The sequence below is a fragment of the Chelonia mydas genome, chromosome 2, assembly GCF_015237465.2.
Source record: "Chelonia mydas isolate rCheMyd1 chromosome 2, rCheMyd1.pri.v2, whole genome shotgun sequence".
Lineage (NCBI taxonomy): Eukaryota > Metazoa > Chordata > Testudines > Cheloniidae > Chelonia > Chelonia mydas.
The window spans coordinates 94,688,900-94,704,508 of record NC_057850.1 but is presented as its reverse complement, the minus strand read 5'-3'; the positions used below and the strand labels follow the sequence as shown (position 1 = coordinate 94,704,508).

General features: G+C 38.2%; 2 protein-coding genes across 5 annotated transcripts in view; one reads left to right on the top strand and one right to left on the bottom strand.

Moving 5' to 3' along the window:
* CD226 (CD226 molecule) overlaps positions 1 to 13,326 on the top strand; it is a 50,635-nt gene extending 37,309 nt beyond the window's left edge. The window contains exon 6 of one of the 2 annotated variants that reach the window (XR_005224372.2): positions 1,137 to 1,195. Coding sequence is in view for 1 of the 2 variants with exons in the window: in XM_027822385.3 (XP_027678186.1) it covers positions 1,137 to 1,274 (138 nt within the window). In the remaining variant the exon portion in view is untranslated. Of the gene's footprint in view, positions 1 to 1,136 lie in introns of both variants that reach the window. The other variant, XM_027822385.3, reaches the window with a different exon arrangement.
* DOK6 (docking protein 6) overlaps positions 2,230 to 15,609 on the bottom strand; it is a 437,516-nt gene continuing 424,136 nt past the window's right edge. For 2 of the 3 annotated variants that reach the window (XM_037892901.2, XM_037892902.2), the window contains one exon: positions 2,230 to 15,193. In XM_037892901.2, the coding sequence (XP_037748829.1) occupies positions 14,942 to 15,193 (252 nt within the window). In that variant the 3' untranslated portion in view covers positions 2,230 to 14,941. The remainder of the gene's footprint in view (positions 15,194 to 15,609) is intronic. The other variant, XR_006288609.1, reaches the window with a different exon arrangement.

Here is a 15,609-nt window from a genome sequence, read left to right as displayed (position 1 = left end):
GTACTTGTATGAGGTGAATTGAAAAATACTATTTCTTTGTTTATCATTTTTACAATGCAAATATTTGTAATCAAAAATAATATAAATTGAGCACTGTACACCTTGTATTCTGTACTGTAACTGAAATCAATATATTTGAAAATGTAGAAAAACTTTCAAAATAATTAATACATTTCAGTTGGTATTCTATTGTTTAACAGTGTGATTAAAACTGCGATTTAATTGCGATTAATTTTTTCTGGCATGGTGGTTGAAGCATGAAGGGACACATGAATCTTTAGCATATCTGGAACATAAATACCTTGCAATGCCAGCTACAAAAGTGCCATGTGAACGCCAGTTCTCACTTTCTGGTGATAGTCTAAATAAGAAGAGGGCAGCATTATCTCCTGCACATGTAAACAAACTTGTCTGAGCGCTTGGCTGAACAAAAAGTAGGACTGAGTGGACTTGTAAGCTCTAAAGTTTGACATTTGTTTTATTTTTGAATGCAGTTTTTTTTGTGCATAATGCTACATTTGTAAGTTCAACTTTCATGATAAAGAGATTGCACTATAGTACTTGTATTAAGTGAATTGAAAAATACAATTTTTCATTTTTATAGAGCACAAATTAATAAAAAATAAATATAAAGTGAGCACAGTACCCTGTTGAAATTGAAATCAATATATTTGAAAATGTGGAAAACATCCAAAAATATTTAAAGAAATGGTATTCTAATATTGTGTAACAGTACAATTTTTTTTTAACTGTGTGATTACTTTTTTTAATCATTTGACAGCCATGTCCTAGATGTTTTGAGAAAACTCTGGAACTTTTTGAAATGTTCAGAATACTAAAAGTACCAACTTGTTCCAGGTTCTTCCTCCCATCTCTGTTCTTTCCCACCTTACCTTCACTACTGCAGTATCTTCCAGTGCTGTAAATGAGATCTGGGCTCAAGCAGCTTTTCTTCACTTTTTTGACATTCCTATTACTGTTGTTCTGAGGGCATTCAGAGCCCAACACTAACAGGGGCTCTTGAGCTTTAGCTCGATTGTGAACATCTCCCTTGATTAAATAAAGTGTGGCTATCTAATGAACCAATGATTTGCAGTTCACTGTTGACATTTTTTAATGGTTTTATGTTCTTTTAGCCCAGTAACAGTTATGGAAGATCCAACTTTCATGGCACACCAAACAGCAGAAGCGGAGTAGAATCAGTGTCTGGGCAGATGGATGAGATTTATATCAACTACAGAGACTACTCACGCAAACCAAAGACAAGAGCATGAGCTTCTTTCGCATGTCTGAATAAAGTAACCAATGTCGAAGTACAGGCTTTGGATCGTAGGCTTGATTCTCTTTGTACCAGACTGACCTTTATTTTTTTAGTCTCCATCAGCAAAGTGACTTTGATTTATCAGTCCAGCAAGAGATTATTTGTTTGTCTATAATTTACGCTTTCCAAGACTGTAACTACATTTTAAGCAATCATTTTGGCAGGGAGGGAGGGAATAAATTAAGGGGCCAATTCAGAGCTGCTGTACCTCCAATGGTGCTGGAGCTGCATCTGTCTACACCAGGCCTGAATTTGATCTTGGAAGTTTACATGAACGAGTGAAGCAGAGGGAAAATGTGTTCTTTTCTGTCTAGATCCAGGTGTGTAACATCTACAGCGGCACTCACATTGTGTGCTTTATAGAGTGGTAGCAGAATGAAACTGTTTTTGCCCACTGGTAACATAATACTTGTATTTGATCTTGTCACTTCACATGCAGCCGGTTTCCTCCTGCCCAGAATAAGAAGGGTTCACAGGAACTCACCATCCCTCCCTCTTCATGGCCACACAAGATGTTCAAGCAGTTACTCAGGTCCTTATGGTTGAGGAAAGGATAGAAATCTGGCCCTGAGGCACAGCAGCACACTCAGGCCTGGTCTACACTGGGGTAGGGATCAATCTAAGTTACACAACTTCAGCTACGTGAAGAACATAGCTGAAGTCTACGTACTTAGATCTACTTACCGCGGTGTCTTCACTGCGGTAAGTCGACGGCTGACTTTCTCCCCTTGACTCCGCTTGTGCCTCTCGCCCTGGTGGAGTACCAGAGTCAATGGGAGAGCTCTCGATTTATCGCATCTAGACTAGACGCGATAAATCAACCCTTGCTGAATTGATCACTGCCCGTTGATCCAGCTGGTAATGTCGACAAGCCCTCAGGTGAAAACAAAACACAAAGACTCGGTCACTGGCAAGTTATATTTAATAATTTATTATAAGGTTTGGTTGCACAAAAAATAAATGAGAACAAGGAGGATACAGGAATAAATGAGGCAAAGCAGAAGAAAAAAGCATGATTAAGAACACTTACAAAATGATATGTATACATACACATACATATATGTGTATATATTCTGCAGGACCCTGCAGAAGAAAATGCACAAAAATAGAAAGAAACAAAACCAGAAGGCAGACCTGAGAATTATGGTCTACGCATCTTGTTGGCCCTTTACACAAGTGGAATGTCTCTAGGCGTGTGCAGGACAGTCACTTTAACATGAGGGAGGAATCCAGGTAAGTGAGTGCTATTATGAAGACTAATAGTCACATATGGATGCATACTATAGTGCCTCAACATACTGTATACTGTATGTCAGGCTGATTAATCACATCTGCTTGGCCTGGTGCTCCCTTTCTCTTTAAACATTAGTGAAAGTGGTACTGAACTTGAATATTTCTGGAAAGGGGAAAAAAGTTAATGTCATTCTTCCTAAGCATTAGTTACCAGTTCTATTGAGTTTGGCAGGAAAAGAGCATTGACAGCAGCCTGAAAGCTAAAAGCACATTATAGTTAACCTCTTCTGACAGAAGGCTGTTTTCATGTGAATAAAAAAACAGTGGTCTAGATTCTTCTGGTCATTATGTGGACATGGAAGTCCCAAGCTACTGGAGAGGATCACAGCATTGTGCAGCTAGCCTACACTTCAGCTAAATTGAAGTGTTGTAAGACTAAAAATTCATTCAAACCTAGCACTGAAGTGTTTCATTGTTTACAATGTCAAACACATCTTTTTTTTTTTTAAATATCTGTGTACTCCTCAGCAAATACCTATACGCATTATAAGGGGTACTTTTATTTTTTTCCACCAACTGAAGGATTGTTAGCAGATGAACAATGAAATTGCATCATATCGATGAGGATACAACGAAATGTACTATTAATAAGTTGTTTTTTTTTTTTACCTGAGTTATCACGTCATACCAGATCATTGCAAATTGTGCACAGTATTAAAAGTAGAGCCCTGTATCAGCAGGCCTTTTCTCTAACCTACATCTGGTGATCCCATTTATATTCAAATGCCAACCTGTTAATATAATGCATTCCAGTAGATTTAAGTTTTCTAGTCAGAGCTCTGGATGCCTCAAGATATAATAACCACAAAGTTGGTAGTGCCCCCTTGTTTTTTTAGAAGCGGAGTTTTCACTTGTAGTGCATTCATACTAGTCTACATAAACTAAAGAGTTGGTTTTACTGAGGGTGAAAAGATGGGGATTTTTTTTTAACTTGTATAGCTACAGGATCATCTTATTTTCGTTTGTTTCTGGTAAGTGTCCTTGATATTTCCTTGACATGGTATCTGAGGCCATTATAACATTTCTCTGTACAATTTTTTTTTCAAAATAATTGCACATTTTCCAGATTTTAGGGGGGAAAAACTATACTGCATATCTTGGCATTTTGTTTCATCTATTTTAATTCAAATTCCATAGATGTTTTGCTTCTACGAAGACAGTATACAGGGAAAATTGTGTCAACACATCACACATAGCATAATAAAAGTAATATATTAATCTTTTCCAATAAACAGACCAAGCAACAGCTTAATTTTGTACCATTATCATAAAGCTATATCAGTGAACAGCTGCTGAACCCCAGATGAAACCATTAAAAAAACAACCTTGTCAATGTTCCAAACTGGCAGCAAAATCAGTAAGTTACTAAAATCTCTTAAGACTAAAGAACCTGGCTTGCACAAGTTGTCATTAATATGTCAACATTGCCTACAGTTTGTTTTCTAAATAGAGGGAAAAACTTAGCTACCACTGTGGAGTAACTGTTGGCCAGTGCTGATTTTTTAATGGAAATCACTGTAGGTGAAGCGTCTAAGCACAGCAGTTGGGGAGTAGGATTTAAAACCTCTTAAAATGTATGAGTGTGGCTCGAGGGACTGTCTATGGCAAAATTTGCATCGTTTTCAATTAGTGTTCTAGGTACCCACTCTGAAGTCAGACAGCTCATAGGGCACTATTTATGACTTAGATGATCAAGCTCAGAATTTCACATAATAGGACCAAATTGCATCCTTAGCAAATGTAAGAAATGCAATTCCTTTTACAGGTGCTTATTTCCTCTAGGGCAAAAGTATGCAACTAAACTTTGCAATCACTTTTGAACAGAAAAATAGCAATGATAAACACTGAAAATAATGATTGAAATAAGTGTGTTTTTTCTCTACAGCTTAGAACCGTTTAAAAAAAAAAATCAATGTCCCACAAAGATAACAATAAACCCCAAACAGCAGCCAGATTATGGAATTTACTGAAGGCTGTTACAGCATTACTTATTTAAAAATAACCAAACAAACCCAGACTCCAGAAACATTACTTAAATAAATGAAGCTTACAGGATAAAGCATATTTTCATTAAACAAAAGAGATATTTAATTTGTTAATCTTTAATTAAGGGACCTCTTAGCAGAAAACTGGAATTATACTGATAAAAGCTTTTAAGAAAGGGAAAAGATGGCTTTTCTTCAGTGACACATTAAAAGTGCTATGGCTAGTTGTATGCATGTATGTTGTGCACAAGGAGAGAGACATTTATATGCTTGGTTTATGTTTCAAGGAGAAGTCCTGTAATTGATGGCATTATAAAACCTTTTAAACTTAAATACATGTCTCTTGAAAAACTGAGTCAAAGTAAAATAGTATCTGAAATTGGCCTATTCTGGCAGCACTTCACTCTGCAGAGACAGCCATCTTCCTGGTTCATGAAAAACAGAGAGAGGATTGAACTCCCACTTTAAGGTGCTTTGGGCAGATAGCATAGCAGGGAATTGAGATGCTATATTGAAATATTTCCTTTAGCTTCCTTTATTCTTAAAAAAATGCTGATGTGTTTTAAAGACAATAAATAATCTGCATCCTGCCAAGGCCTCCATCATAACTTCCCACTTTCTGTTCCTCTTGGCTATTTCTTTCTCTCGGGCCCAGCAGAGCGCATTTTGTCTGCGAGTAGTTGGAGGTGTGAAGGAATGTCTGGAGGGTTTGTTGCTGAGAGGGGGAGAGAAGGGAGCTAAAAGCGTATGTTGGGTTGTACTTGAAAGATTCAGTCAGGCAGGAACTTTGGATTTGGGGAACGGTCTGGGCTGAGCCATGAAAAGAAACTGTTTCAAATAACAGATCCTAGGGTGAAGATTACTTGCAGTCTTAAAACTTCTGGAAACCATGGGGCAGATTATTTCTCATATCTACTTTACACCCCGGAAGTTCCATTTAACTCAGTAGGCTAAGTGATTGTCATGTGGCGATGCTCCCCTCAAGTCCAAGGAGGGACACTGATTGACACCAGCACAGTTACCATCTACCTCACTGAGTTACACAGATGTAAGTGAGAGGAAACCCAGGTTCTAAATGCCTCCACTGAAGTCAATGGAGTTGTATTTGCTTACACCAGGGCTACAATTAATTGCTAATGCCTTGTTTCTCCAATTAAATCTAATTGTTTGCTCCTGTCTTTAATGATCATCGGGTAGCAAGACGACACTCTCCATGTTCTGAGGAATTTTATTTTAAAGCTATTACTTAATTCTGAAATGAACACCACTGAGCTGTTGAAATTGTGAAATTTTAGAAATGTGCACATTTCCTTTTACATGTTTTATGTCTAGTTGGACACCAACCTGACTAGTTCAGGCTCCCAATCTAAACCCTGCTTATAGAATTATTTAGATAATGGGCAAAATTTTTAGAAACATTTAAATGATTGAGGCTCCTAAGTCCCTTTTTTCAAAAGTGACTTAGGCATTTAAGAGTTTAAGTACCACTGACTTGCTATGAAACTTAAGTGCCTAATGACCAGATTTTCTACAGTATTTAGGCACCTAGAGATGTGGATAGGCAAATTGTCGGATTTTCAAAAGCACTGAAGCAGGTTACATCCTAGTTGCCATAGGAATCAATAGGAGATAGGTGCTGAACCAGCTTTAGTTCATAACCAGGTGTTATACACTTTTGAAAATGGAAGGTAGGCTCCTAAAGTGCTCAGATGCATTTGAAAATGTTACCTGATGTTTTAATCCATTCTCAGAAGAAAGCAGCTCAGGCATCTACCTCCCACAGGCTGAGATATACCTGGAAAAATTTAGATAGCTCATCAATGCTAGAAAATATGGACCTCGGGGTAAGTAAAATCTGCCACACTTTGCTGAAACACATGGCTGTTTGATTTCCTAATTTTGAAGGATCTGAACAAAATGTTGTATTGAATATTTCCTAAATCTAGCCACCGCTCTCAGGGCTTCCAAGACTGAGATGAATTCTATTTCAGAGTGAATGATGCAGTTATCACGCCACCCTGCCTTCTCCTAGCACTGTGTCTAATACAAAGATGGATTCTGGGCACAGTTACTTTTCCATCATGGGGGGTACTCAGAAAAAAAGTTTTACCTTAGTTAAAAAGACAAGTTTATGTTAGTATCTATGGTACAATATTCCCTTATGCTTTGGCCTGGCAGAATTTAATTTTTATTTTTTCTAATTTTTGACACATAATATCAATGTTTATTTGTAAACTTATTTTTAATCCTTTTAAAATTTCACTATCGTGAAATTATGGGGGTGGAAGCAACAACATATGTCAAAATATACAAAGCGACCATCCTTAAATCAAAATCTAATAAGTTTGCAAACAGCACTTTTTGTACTGTGACTATTGATAAATTTTGCTGCCACCAATGGAAATATTTTTTCATCAACGTGTGTGTATGGAGAAATCAATGTTTATAGGCATTTACCAATTAAAAATCTAATCCTGTCTAGCCTACCTATACTTTATATAACTGGAATACTAGAAATACTGAGGTAAATTTGTAAAGTTATCTAAGGCAACTGGCATATTTTTATGAGTAGCCACTTTCTTAGTAACACAGCCAGTACTGAGCAAAGTTGAAAATGCTTATGGAAAAAATGAGAAATAGCTGAGACCCCCCTGGGTGCCTCCCTATGCCAACTGGAAGAAGGCACCACCATACCATAACTCACCTGAGATCTGACACACTCATTATGACAACAGTGAGTGGGGGCAATCTATGTGAAAAAAGGCATCCTGTAAGGTATCCTATTGAAACTGGTAACACGCCAGTGATTAATATTATTGCACGATTTAGCTACAGGTGGTGTATAGAGAATTATAGCTGTGTGCTGGAAATATGGTCTTAAAATGTGTTTGGACAGCAGTGCATAAGCGTAACCCAGCCAAAGGAATGTTGTTTCATCGGCTTCACGGTGTTGTCAATGTAAATTGAGCAAGGTGAGGACAGACATATAATGGAAGTACATTTAAAGTAAACACAGCCATAAAACTAGCAGGTAGGGGAGATGACCACTTACCAATCACAATGGGGTATGTTGTACCCTCAGGAAGCCTTCCTGGCTCTTAAAACAGAGACAATGGACTTTGGAAAATATAAGCAGAAACATAAAGCCACTTTGGCATCTGTCACCTGAGAGAGACAAGGGGCCAGAGCTCTTGAAATCTTGATCCTTCAACCAAGGGGGGAGGAAGAAGAGGGTGAAGTCTCTGGGAACTGACTGTAGGTGAGAAACCTGCTTAGACAAAGATTGTAACTTGCTGAAGTTAAGTTTTAGTCACTAGAAAGTATATTTTGTTTGTTACCTTTCATATCTCTTTCACTCCTACGTGAAATCACTTCCAATTAGTGATCAGTAGCACATTAGCCATGCTAAATTATTGTCAAAGTACATTTTGCCACATTTTTCTTGTATTTGTTAATAAGGGTAGTATATATTTCAGCTCCATTTGTGTACACTCTGCCAACACCATATTTTCTCACAACTTAAAGAAGGTATTCAGGAAAATAAATGTTTTAAGATTTATACTATATCCAACAGAAGATGTAAAACCTCCATAATTGTGCACTAATGTATCATATAGGAAATTTCTCATTAGATGCCTTCTGCATGTCATTGTATGGGCAGAAGCATGAGAACTGAGGGTCCTCAAGTTTTCTTACTTATAGTTGCAGACACTGTTTTTATTCATATAAATGTTTAATCCAATTCTGAAATGTTCCAAGTTATTTGCTTCAATAAAATCTTGCCTCAGTTAGTTCCACAAGCTAAACCAACTATAAATGAGTTTCTTTCATCTAGATTAAATAATGCATTTTAACGTGAATGCTGATGTTCTTATTTATCCTTTTCCATAATACAAGAACACCTGATTCACCCTCTCTGCGCAAATTATTGTTCTGTAGGACCTTGATCCTATGAGTTGAGTGCCAATCTCAGCTTCCATTGAAGCCAGTGGAAGTTGAGCACTTTAGTGAGGGTTGAGTACCCTCAGTTTCCACTGGCTTCAACAGGAGTAGAGGGCACCTTGCAGGATCCAATGCTCTATGAGTATCATATCTCCTAAATTACCCTAATCCTTTTAAATCTTTCCTTGTTTTCACTCCTCACCCCATTCCATGCTTCTATTCTTTTTGTTGCCCTTCCCTGAGGGCTCTGTTTACTATGCCCTTTTGGAGATGAGGGGACAAGAGCTGAATGCAGGCTTGAAGGTGAGTACATTCCATTTATTACTGTTTTTCTTACTACAGTCTAAAAAAGTGCAATGCAACTTTTACAAAAAGCACCTCCAGAATTTAGATGCTTGATATCATTGTCATCTGAGGAAGCTTAAAAGACTCCAATATTAATTTTGTCACAAGGATAGCTTAATTTTGTACCATGTTCTGTTCTTGCTGCAAGAGCAGTCATGACAATAGATGTGTAACTGCCATCTTTGTTCTCATTATTGGTGTAAAACTGTCAAGCGACTGGATTAATTTTATGCTGTCTTTCTATGCTTGCTGCAGTCTTTGTTACAAGACAATGAGATATATATTGAGAACAAGAATAAACATATATTAAAAACGGGGGATAACTTTGCTCAGAACTAAAATAGTTACATGGAAAAATCCTCTGTAAAATATATCAATTCCCCTGACTCTCCTAAGACTATAACAAAAGAAAGATGCAAATCTATTCATTCTCAGGACACTTTCTACACAGAAAGATAAGGCGGAAATGGTGAAAACTTAATCCTTAGTGCTGTTCAGAATGAAGTGTGAAATTTAAGAAGGGTTTGAACTCCTTTCTCTTAAAGAGCATTTTATATGCTGACCAGGCATTGAGCTTAGTGGGGGGTTACAAGGTGTAACTGAAAACAAGCCTATTTTCAAATGGATTGTAACTCAAGGCAAAAGTTGGCCAATAGGGTCAAAGTGAACTTGAAAGGAAAACCTGTGCTTCATCTACAATAATGTTTTCCTCTTTATTTTTAAATGACTAAACATTTTAAATAAAAACAAACTCTTTACAATTAATTTAACATCTTTCTCTAAAAGTCTACCAAGTATAGGGAACAAACTGTAGAAAAAAGCTACAGAAAGGTGTCTGATAGCAAAACTTTCACTGACATGCATAGAGTCAGGATTTTTACCTAGAAGCATAGAGGTAGGGTCTGAAATCCACATTTAAGCACCTAAATAAGTGGTTTCATTTTTAAACGTGCTGAGTACCCACCACCGCCCATTGACTTCATTGCCTTGTGAGTGTCTTGCCTCTTAGAGCTACAGAAGGACATTCAGTGTACATTCAAGGACCATTCAACTACTATGGTAGTTCCTCTGTGCTTCTTAGTATTCATTTTATTCAAAAGAGTATTTGTTTTACTTGCTCACTCATTTCAAATATGAGACACCTTTCTTCATAAAGTCAGGAATAAGGACTATGCTTGATTTCAGAAGCTCAGGACTTTATCTCCAGAAAGCACTTACATACTGCATCAAATCTTAACCAGTTCACTTGTAAAACCTGTGTCGATGCAACCTTCCACCAGTAAATTATAGGCTGACCCCATAGGCTTTTCTGTGTGTGGGAGAATGTGAGAAGCTAGGATTTGTTTGTTGTGCCGTAAATTGTTATAGGAGAGTGTCACTAATTGGGCTGATGTACGAAGAGGAGTCATTCTATTTCTGGTGCTGCCTCCCTGTCATCTTTAATTAACAATGGCTTTTTGCTACCCTATCCCCTATTCCATTCTTCTTCTGATTTTGTGCAATGGCCATTTTGCCCCCTAAGAAATTATCTATAAAATGTGGAAAAATTACAAAATATAAAACTGGACTTGGAGACAAACAGGTTGCATTTGAATGATGTTTGTTTTTTTGCTTCAGTCCAAAGTGTAGCAATTATGAGATCTGATCATGGAAAACAAAGCCTGCAGGTTACCAGTTAAACTCCAGCCTAGATTGCTGGTGGCCAACCTCCATGCTGAGATCTATGTGACATTGGCCGATGGGCTCAGTGAGTTTCTAATACACAGATAATGGCATTCCTAAAATCACCAGCATTCTTGGCTCTAATTAGCATCTTTGTTAGCAGTTACAATGGAGGCCAAGGACTGAATGAGCATGAAGTCTGAACTTTACACACAGGTGGCCATTACAGTTCAAGGTTGAGAAGACGTACTACTCCTGTTGCATTTGTTCTGCATATAACTAAAGGACTTTATTGCTCGTGAAACATGCTGAGTTGACTGCTTTCTAGTTTCACTTAAGAAAAAAAAGCCCAGTCTGTCTTCAGCTTACTAAACTAGTAACTAAACAGGATGTTTGTGAGCTGTTAATATTGTGAGCCCTACTAGTGAAATTATTGCTATAGAGTCGTTCAGCTGTTTTGTCCCAACACCACCCATAAAATTTGATCTGGTTCACAGGGAAGAACTAATGTAAGGCATAACTAAAAGAGTATGTTTATTTTACTACCTGGTTCTGATTTGTTTCTATGGTGTCAAATGTAAGATTTTCCAGAAACTTCATGTTAGACCTTTGCTAGAATGAAACAGAATAGCTTTCCTAACAAATTTGATCCCTGCATTTACTTTACCAACAGATTTGTAAGCTTTTTCCTATTGCTCTACCTCCACCAACTCAAGGGCATAACTTTAGAAGGACAGCATGTAGCTGGAGAACAGGGCTCAAATTGGAAAAGACAAAAGCAAAGCCCAAATAGTTGTACAATTTTTCTACAAGAAGACTCTAAGATCCAGATTTCAAGATATTTAATGCAGGCAAGCAAAATTGATCCATAATAGTATACTCAGAGCCAAATTAAAGCAAAAAGTGTCATAATGTATCAACTTAAAAACTGGGGGGGGGGGGGGGGAAGGGAGGCACTGACCACCCTGAGGAAACTACACCAATTTAGAAGCATAATTCATTACTTATCACTGGTCTCCACTCCATTTCCCCTTATCTGCCCTAAGTGAATGCTATAGCTTAGAAACATCAGCATGTGACAATCTACTAGAACATCTCACATGCTATGATTCTAGTTAGGTGCGACTATGCAGTGCCTCATTTGTATATAATGATTAACGTACACCCTGGGTATTTATATTAGAAAAGTCCTTTTCAAAGTGTAAATCAAAGCTAATTAGATATATTCATGTTACCAGAACCACAGAAGTCATTTTGTTGCCCTCTTGCTCTACACAGCCCAGGAGCTGAGATCAGAGTTCAGTTTTCATGCTTCAGGAGTGGCCTTATCTGTGTATGTTGCACAGGAATGAAGCTGAGACTTGAATAGGACTCTTTGTGGTCCAAAGGCTCCTTATGGACCCTGGTGGTCTCTAGACTGCAGCTCAGCTATGTGCCAAAAAGGTGGCTCCTTCTGGCAGAACCCCATTAGGAGCTGTATAAAGCTTGTTTCAGTGAGAAGCCACTCATATCATAGAGCAGACATATGCCACAAGTTACTGTAATTCAATGAAGGCAGTGTTTGTGATATGGCTAGCACTAGCCCTTACCAGTTCTTGTAGGAAGTGTAACACTCTTCTGGGGAATGACAAACTAAAGCCTCTTCAGCTGTATCACCTGCAGTTCTGGGGTGGCACATAAAGCAAACGGTAGATCCACTCATCTGCTTCTGAAAATCCCTGTGTCTGGGGTGTCCATTTTTCTTTTAATGAGTCTTTATAAGATGCTGCAAGTGCTGTTGTGTCTGTCTCTAGCTTCCTTTAAGCTTTAGTTCACTGTCTGAGAAATCCAGTTTTCTATAGGTTTAATTTAACTTAATTTTGGACCTACTTTCCCTCCTTTTTCTTTTGTTTTAGCTGCACCTGAAGGTGCAAGGACTCGTTAAAGAGCTGATAAAAGTATGAGTGGTTTGGAAATTATAGCCACTCAAAGTTATGAAGATAAAGGCAATTACTAAGATTCCTATAAGTGGCTTTTTTTTTTTTTTTTGCAGGGGGCAGCAGATAGTTTCTGCCGTTACAAGGGCTAGACTAAAATAACACAGATTATCAACAATCATATATCACCATATGAGGTGGTCACCAGCTGGGGTCAGACAGTAATATCATCCATACAACACAAAAGCAGAAAATCTCCATAATGAGATATAATCAGAAGCAACTGCTGTGGGCCACCCTCAGAGGTTGGATTCTGAAATATATGGACATGTGGTCTGTATGGCAATTCCAATGCTTCCATTTTCACTTTTCACGCTGCCAGTTCCCTGGTTTTTGGATCATGAAGTGACCACCATTGATATCACTGAGGGACACAATGAATGAGAATCTGAGGTCATGAAACACACAAGAGTATTTAGACCAAGAAATATGAAGGAAATTACACACACACACACACACTTTCTTTCTCGTTGTGGGCAAGCTGCAGCATTTCCAGTTACAAAGAAGTAAAAATATTAGGCCAGCTCGTCAAATGATGTAAATCTGGCATAGCTCCTTTGAACAATGGATTTACGTCAAATTATACCCGCTGAGGATTTGAACCGGATTTTCTTTTTAAAGATGAAAAGTGTAGCTGAGGCTTTATTGATGGGTGCAGTATCACGGGGGCAATTTGCTGACCGTGTGGGATAGCGTATTTCCATTGTGGGGTTAGCCAGTTATGCTATACAGGGGGCTGTTGGAATACGCTATAGAGGGGTCTGTTCTATTTGTGAATGTGGTGGGGGAAGAGGCCCAATAAGGAATGGGAAGAGAAAGGCAAAGAAAGAAAAAAATAACCTTGATTAAATGAATCAGCTGCACTCTGTAACAAACAAATCACAAACCTTTTCATTCAGCAGCTGTTCACTGAGGTGTACAAGCTTGCAATCTGTTAGCCTGTAAAATGTTTGGAGAAAAGTCAAACATACTGTATCAATAAATGTTTAGTCAAAGCAGACATTTCTTTTGTACCTTTTTATAAAAAACCCTGCCTTTTTTCAGTTAAATTACCATAGATAAAACTGTTCATGTCATTGGAAAAAGAATCTACTGCTCTTTTCCTTGTTCTGCTGCTTCTGCCAGTCCTGACAACTAATGACAAGAATTCCTCTGGTAATCACGGCAAACAATCCATAAAGAGAATGGACTGTACGGTTGGCTTACATGATACAGAGCAAGTAGATTTTTGTTCCCCCAATTTCCAGCATTTCAGAGCCTCAGATGCTGCACATAAATAATTGATGACCCTTATGAAAAATTAAATATTCAGGGCAGCTCAAACTCATTCTCCAGACCTACATTTGTGCCTTCCCCATTATCCCTTACTTATTCTAAACAAACTTAGCAGGTTTTTTTTTTTTAAATGCCTTTCAAGCACGGACAGGCCTAGTTTAGAATTGTTCCATGTCTTTCCAAGGTAATTGATCCACAATCATACACAACACACACAATGTGGCTAAAACAGAAATCCTGGAAAGAAACTGAAAAAAATCAAAGTAACAATGACCAGAAGCTCAAGAATTAGAGCTAGGCTGCTAGACACTAGCAGAGAATCTAGCTCATTAGGTAGAATAGGAGTTTGCCTTTCAAGAATTCAGCCCAGATTCCTTTGTTTGAAGAATAGTTTCCACTCTTTTTTTAAAGATATACTTGTCATAACAGTAGACAGTCCTGTTTAGATATTTTGCAGATGTGAAGACTTCACAGTTGTAAGAGCCGGATTCTGCCCTTTAGATATGTATGTACAGCTCTGAATGGCATTCAGAGGCAGAAACTGGCCTTAGGAATTTAAAATGAGAGCTATACTAGGTAGTAGTATTACTTTTAATGCACCAAATTCTATTTCCCAAGATGTTACTGAAGATTATCTTGCTACTCCCAATATATATGTTTAGTTAAACATGGTAGCCATGGGAGCCTGATTAAAAAGGTGTTCACTCCTTTTTGTAATTGCAGCTTTGCTTATTTCGAAGGATAACATCTACAGTCGCTATACTGTATAATGGACAACGTTTTTCCAGTACCAACTGGAACAAATGGGCGGTCACTTGGATATAAAAAAGGTGGGTGCTGTCAGTGGAAATGGAGATGGGCAAACTTGACCATAGTGTTGGGGGACAAGTCTAATGTTGATTGTGTCGTCATGTTTCCACCCCAGAACAGGTGGTGTCCTGTGAAGCAGAAACCTCCGCTTCACACCAACAGGGTTTCATTGGATTCAATTGCTTTCTTACACCTGGAAATCTGTCTGGTTGTTTTTACATATGGACCAAAGAAAATAAAAATTTAATAAATAAAAAGACTTAGCCTGTCTCTCAGGGAAGTTGCACTGCAGTTTTTAATCTTCACTGTGACCAGACTGGAGCTGGTAGGCCTCAGTTTTCATTATAATTTGTCTTTCGTGGATTCTGAGGGTGCAACTGGCTTCCTGATCCTACTGGCAGGTTCCAGGCTCGATTGTCTCTCTGGTCATCTGTTGTGTGTGTATCATTGGATGAGGGCTGAACTGTAGCTGAATCCATAGCTGCTAGACAGCGACAGGGACTGCTGGTGCTCCTTGGCCGGCTCTGAGGCGTAGCTGGGAAACGTCTGTGCACGAGACACCTTTGTTGAACTGAGACTGTGACCTGGAAGGAAGGCAGAGAGCAATGTATTATGAATCAACTTACTGAGCTTCAAAAACAACTGAGCTGAAAATGTCCTCTGAATAGGCTAATAAGATATTAGCCATAGCTCTTTCTGAACTGGCAACATCCTCTATACAAACAAGTGCATCAGATCCATATGGTATTTGGACCCTTTTAGCCAAAAACACTCAGACAGAGGAGAAAAAGAACGAACCAAGGCTTCATTTTCGGTTCTCTTCCTTTATTTCCTCCATGAATCAAATTAATAAACACTGATTTATTCATATTTATGCCCTTGTTCCTGGGCTTTTCAGTAAGGGATGCCTCCAACAACCCCCGGACCCCATATGATTCGATTCTGTACTGTTTTGGGTGTGCACATACATAACAGTTATTTGTGTGAGTAATTTCAGGAG